Source organism: Olea europaea, unplaced genomic scaffold, assembly GCF_002742605.1.
Source record: "Olea europaea var. sylvestris unplaced genomic scaffold, O_europaea_v1 scaffold2117, whole genome shotgun sequence".
Classification (NCBI taxonomy): domain Eukaryota; kingdom Viridiplantae; phylum Streptophyta; class Magnoliopsida; order Lamiales; family Oleaceae; genus Olea; species Olea europaea.
This window is the reverse complement of record NW_019239123.1, coordinates 94,253-100,963: the sequence shown is the minus strand read 5'-3', so window position 1 is coordinate 100,963 and position 6,711 is coordinate 94,253. Positions and strand designations below refer to the sequence as shown.

At 37.0% G+C, this 6,711-nt stretch overlaps 1 protein-coding gene across 1 annotated transcript; it reads left to right on the top strand.

Moving 5' to 3' along the window:
- Positions 1–2,182: 2,182 nt before the first annotated feature.
- Positions 2,183–3,237, top strand: LOC111380275. The gene is made up of 2 exons (XM_023003786.1): positions 2,183–2,273; positions 2,315–3,237. Exons 1-2 carry the CDS (start codon positions 2,183–2,185, stop codon positions 3,235–3,237), a joined length of 1,014 nt encoding a protein of 337 aa, XP_022859554.1.
- The last annotated feature ends 3,474 nt before the right edge of the window (positions 3,238–6,711 follow it).

The window sequence follows — 6,711 nt, the reverse complement described above, 5'->3', positions numbered from 1 at the left end:
GTGGATGGCATGGGTGGAAATAATTAATGGACATTATATTATAATTTAATATTTAATAAATTTATTTACCACCTGATTTTTGAAATATTTGATTGAATTTGTTATTTATGAAATGTGATCTTTAAAACTATGAGTTATGTGGTCTTCCCAAAAATCAATATATCACCACCAATGCAAAGCCACAACTTGAGCCATAAGCAACATTAGCCTAATTAAGTTGCTTAAACTGTCCCCAAGATGGTTCCGTGTCAAGCCATCGCTAAGGTGTCGATATAACTTATCCAACATCGGTTTAACATTATCTCCAGAAATTTATTGGATATCAAAATCCAACACTAATGAATCAGAATCCTTTGCATTTTGTTTTTTTACAACTCTAACGAAGAAGGAACCATTCAATTTTAGAAGTGCACTCTTCAACAACAACAACCTTCTAGCTTGTGTCTTCATCTTTTAACATAACGATTAAATAATTATTATTTTTTTCTTTGGGGAAACATGTCTAAGGTCTAGAATTTATTGTCTTGGTGATCAAAAGTGAATTACCATGCACAAAATTCCCTTGAGTTTGACATATAGAAGTAGAGCAACAATATTGCTCTTTAAACATGTTTTATATGTAATGGACAAGATTGAGAACTTTAATAAACATGATTTGATTATTTCACTTCAACTTACTGATAAGTTTGTTTCACTCATGATTTTTGCACAATTTTAGCTTGATTAAATGCTAGATATTGTGAGTATAGAACGTTTTTAATGTGTTTGTTAGTGTTGTTTTAAAAATTAGGAGAGATGATGCAAAAATAGGTATTAAAGTGGACGAAGAAGCCAAAAATACGGAATTGGGGCAGAAAGACGGCGCTTAGGCGCTGCATTCATAGCGCCTAGGCACTACGAAACTGAAAAAAAAGATGAAATTTGAACTCGAGAGTCAGCGCCTAGGCACCACAATCATAGCGCCCAGGCGCTGCAACTGAGTATCTAGGGGGCATTTTTTTGGATCGTTTTGAAATCCATAAAAACCCTACTTCTACACAAAACGGAGGGGGCACCTATAAATATATTATTTCTCATATTTTTGAGTGGCTCTTGACACATTGGAAACAAGACAACAAAAAGGGAGATTCAAAAGAGAAATTCAAGAAAATTAACACCAAGCAATTGAAGATTAGAAGCATTCATTGGAAGGGGAAGGAGATCTTGGTGCAAGAATTCTACTTTTCTTCTACATCTTTATTATAAATCCGGTAATGTATTCTAAGACAATTTTCTACTTTTCTTCTTATATTATGAGTAGCTAAATTCATTGTGAGGGAGAATAATGTAACCAATTGGGATTTTTTACATTCTTTTATTAAGATTTTCAGTTTTTAATTTTTTCATGTGTTGATTTTGCTATGAGTTGAATTCATTAAATTATCTGATCAATAATTTGATGATTTTTGTGAATTCATCACAAATAAAGATATGAGTTTAGGATTTAGACCATGTAGTAAAATTCAGTACATTGGTATAACGAGTAGAGATACCTATACCATTTATTGCGGTCATAATTGAATTCCTAGGACATAGATCTCGTTTAACTAAGTCGAATTTACATAGAAATATGAAATTTAATTAGTTGAATAGACTCAATGAGAACTCGAGAGGGGTAAATTGAATACAATAGAAGAATTCGACCGAGCACTACATTAGAATTGAGTTTTAATTTGAGATGTAAAAGTGATCAATTGGTAAAGTTATTCTGTCCTATTCATTATTTGATTCTCCAACCAATCGTGTGAACATTCATTTATTTTCTAGAATTTAGATTAAAACCCAGATTTTACAACTTTTAATTTGTTTTAGTCAAGTAGTAGTTAAAGAAAAATTGAATTAAATGATAGAAAATAATCTTTGTGGGATCGACAATCCGGACTCTTAGATTCACTATTACTTGTTACGGGTCGTACACTTGCGAAACAAAATTTTACAACAAGTTTTTGGTACCGTTGTCGGGGACTATTTCTTCTAGTCTCAATTAATTTTTATTTTAACTGTTATTTGATTTGTTTATAGAAAATTTTGTGTTCGTTGTATACTCCGTGTCCAAGACGACGATTTTGAACCGTTTGATTCGGAGATAGAATGTACCTTCAGACGAAGATGCAAAGAACACAAACAAAAATAGCAATGTCAAATGGCTGACAATCAACAAATCCATATCCCTATTCAGCCGATTGGACAAATAGCCGCAAGAGTGGCACCACCGGAACAGCAGCATGAGCGAGGTAAAATAAATGAAGGTGATCAATGTTCCTGACACCTATAGCAGCACCCATGCGCCCCAGTATCATGTATCCAGATTTTGGGGTGAATAACTTTCAGATTAGGCCAGATTGGATTAACTTGATGAGCAACATCCTGCAATTCTACGGGCTACCTCAAGAGACTCCAAACACGCATATCTCTAGATTTCTCAGAAACTGTCAGAACTTTCATGATCCGGAGGTCAATGAAGATGCTATTAAACTACAACTATTCTCATTTATATTGAGAGATGTTGCATTGGAGTGGTTAGATGCTGAGCCTCACACTAGCATTACTACATGGGAAGAACTAACTAGGAAGTTCTGTAATAAAATTTTCCCACCGGCGAGGGTAGCTAAAATCAGATTGAAAATTCAAACTTTTCCACAGAAAGAGGGAGAAAGCTATCACGAAGCATGGAATAGGTTTAATGAGTTGATGAAAAAATGCCTAAACCATGAAATTACTATAGGTAATCAAGTGCAGTACTTCTACACTGGACTTACACCACTATCAAAATCCCTACTCGATGCCTTAGCTGAAGGATCAATTGTAGGAAAATCTGTGCAGCAAACCATGGAACTGTTTGAGTTGATTCTCACTACACATTCAATGTTCTCATCGAAAAGAGTGGTGCCACCGAAGACAGGAAGAATGTATGAGTTAGACAGCACAACAGCTACCAATGCCCAAATAGTAGCATTGACAAAACAAGTGGAGTTATTGGTGAAATCACAAACGAAAGGAGCACATGCAGTGATAGCTGGTCCATCATGCGAGAACTACGGGGCTAATCATCTGACAGAAAACTGCACAACTATAGGCTATCCCGACGAACAAGTCAATTTCATTCAGAATGGGTCTCGAAATTTTAATCTATTTGCTCAAACGTACAACCCAGGATGGAGGCAACATTCAAACTTCAGATGGTCAGATAATCAGTAAGGGAACAGTTCGAATAATGCCCAACAGGAGAAAAAATCAAGTTTGGGAGAGATATTCAACCAATACATGCAGAAGACTGACAAGGTATTTCAACAGATTGATACTAACTTTCAGAATCAGCAAGCATCAATCAAGAAGTGGGAAACACAAATTGGTCAGATAGTTCAACAGCTTGCCGAACGCCCACAAGGGATATTACCAGGCAACACAATGGTCAATCCAAAAGAGCAAGTGCAAGCTATTACTACCAGGAGTGGGGTGCAACTTCCAGAAATACATGTGAAGAGACCAGAGCAAAAAGAAAAGGAAATAATGGGTAAAGAGGCGGGGATAGAAGTAGAGTTTGAACAACCAACTGAAAAGGAGAACGAAAGGAAAGAAACACCTGCAATGAGAGCACCCAGTCCCGTGAAGGCTTATGCGCCACCAATTTCCTTCCCTCAAAGGTTACAAAGAAAGTAGTTGGATAGTCAGTTTGCCAAGTTTGTAAAGATTTTCAAGAAATTGCACTTCAATATTCCATTTGCAGACGCAATTGCCCAAATGCCCAGCTATGTAAAATTCTTGAAAGAGATCCTATCTAACAAAAGGAAGTTGGAAGAACATGAGACAGTAAGCTTGAATGAGGAGTGCAATGCAATACTATTGAGAAGCTACCTCCTAAACTAAAAGACCCAGGGAGTTTCACTATACCTTGCACAATTGGTTCTAATTTCTTTGAACATTCTTTAGGTGATTTAGGTGCTAGTGTTAATTTGATACATCTCTCTATCTACAGGTCTCTTGGATTAGAAGAAGCAAAATCTACAACAATCTTTTTGCAACTAGCCAACAGATCGATCAAACGACCAAAAAGAATTATTGAAGATGTGCTGGTCAAAGTTGACAAATTTATTTTTTCGATTGATTTCATTATTTTGGACATGGAAGAGGACTCAAATATTTCTCTGATCTTGGGAAGACCTTTCTTAGCTATTGGGAGAGCATTGATTGATATTTATGATGGAAAAATGATTCTTCGAGTGGAGAATGAGCAAGTCATATTCAACGTGTTCAAGGCAATGAAGCACCCATTGACTTCCAACACTTGCTGCCAAGTTGATGTTCTTGAAGAGCTTGTGGCGGATACATTTGATATAGAGTATCACACAAATCTTTGTGAGTCAGAACTTGAGCAATTAGAAGCAACAAATGCAGGAAAAGCTGAATGTGTTGTCAACTTAGCCGAGCAACCCATAGGAAGAAGGCATTGGCAATATGAATCTCTTGGAGAAAATCCTTCTCCCCTGGTACCCTCAGTGGAAAAGGTACCCACTGTTGAACTAAAGCCCTTACCTTCCCATCTTCGTTATGCATATTTGGGAGAATCTTCAACACTACCAGTAATCATTGCAAATGACATGACAAGGGAAGAGGAGAATAATTGTTCGAGATACTCAGGCAGCATAAAATGGTAATTGGACGGACAATAGCTAACATAAGAGGGATCAGTCCAACTCTTTACATGCACAAGATTTTAATGGAGGATGAGTCAATGGCATCAGTGGAAGGACAACGTCGATTGAATCCAACCTTGAAAGAAGTCGTATGAAAAGAAGTACTGAAATTACTAGATGCAGGAATAATTTATCCCATATCTGATAGTTCGTGGGTGAGTCTTGTACATGTTGTACCTAAAAAGGTGGAATCACGGTGGAGAAGAACAAGAACAACGAGCTGATACCAACAAAGTCAGTGACAGGGTGGAGAGTATGTATAGATTATAGAAAGCTAAATAATGCAACCAGAAATGACCATTTTCCATTGCCATTCATTGATCAAATGTTGGAAAGGTTGGTAAGATATTCTTATTATTGCTTTTTGGACGGATATTCAGGGTACAATTAGATAGTAATTGCTCCAGAGAACAACCTTCACATGTCCTTATGGAACGTTTGTGTTTAGAAGAATGTCTTTTGGTTTATGCAATGCACTGGCAAACTTTCAACGATGCATGATGGCCATCTTTTCTGACATGGTAGAAAAGTACATTGAAGTATTTATGGACGATTTTTCTATGCTTGGAGATTCCTTTGACGATTGCTTGGATCGATTGGCTTTTGTATTGCAAAGATGTGAGGAGAAGAACCTTGTGCTTACTTAGGAAAAATGTCATTTCATGGTAAAGGAAGGAATAGTACTGGAACATCGAATTTCTACACAATGGATTGAAATGGACAAAGCCAAAATACAGGTGATTGAGAAATTGCAGCCACTTAATTCAGTAAAGGGGAACAGGAGTTTTCTGAGACATGCAGGGTTTTATAGAAGATTCATTTAAGATTTTGCAAAAATTACAAAATCGTTGTGCAACCTACTGGAGAAAGATATACCATTTCAATTTTCTGATGAGTGTTTGAAAGCATTTAACACTTTGAAAGAAAAATTGACATCGGCACCTGTGATAGTGGCTCCAGATTGAGAATTGCCTTTTGAGCTCATGTGCGACACCAGTGACTTTGCAGTGGGGGCATTGCTTGGATAACGTAGTGGAAAAATATTTCATGTTATCTACTACGCTAGCAAAACATTGACTGATGCTCAGATCAACTATACAACAACTGAAAAGGAAATGCTCGCAGTTGTTTTTGCTTTTGAGAAATTTTGTTCTTATTTGATTGGGTCCAAGGTGATAGTTTATACAGACCATGCAGCTCTGAAATATTTGTTTAAGAAGAAGGACGCGAAACCAAGGCTAATTCGCTGGGTGCTATTACTGCAAGAATTTGACATCGAGATTCGTGATAAAAAAAGGAAAAGAAAATCAGGTAGTGGATCACTTATCAAGGATAGAGCAACTGCAGGATTTAGATTGTGTGAATATTAATGAGGTCTTCCCAGATGAACAATTACTACAAGTAGAAAAAGCTCCATGGTATGCAAACATTGTTAATTACTTAGCCAGTGTCTATATGGATCCGGATCTCACTTATCAGCAAAAGAAGAAGCTCAGTCATGAAGCGAAATTCTATTATTGGGATGATCCAAATTTTTATAGGAGAAGGGTGGACCAGATCATTAAGAGATGTGTGCCTGAGGATGAGATGAAATCGATCCTTTCACGAGTACATGCTTCGGCTTATGGAGGGCACTTTGGCCCCACTAAAATAGCAGCAAAGGTGCTCCAATGTGGTTTCTTTTGGCCTACATTGTTTAAGGACTACCACATTTTCTGTAGGTCATGCGATAAGTGTCAAAGAACAGGTAACATATCAGCGCGTCACGAGATGCCACTTAACAACATTTTGGAAGTGGAAATATTTGATGTCTGGGGGGTTGATTTTATGGGTCCGTTTCCATCATCTTACAACAATCGGTACATCCTGATTGCGGTGGACTATGTTTCAAAATGGGTAGAAGCTAAAACATTGCTTACAAATGACGCAAGGGCGGTGGTGGACTTCATAAAGAAACACATATTTAACTGCTATAGAT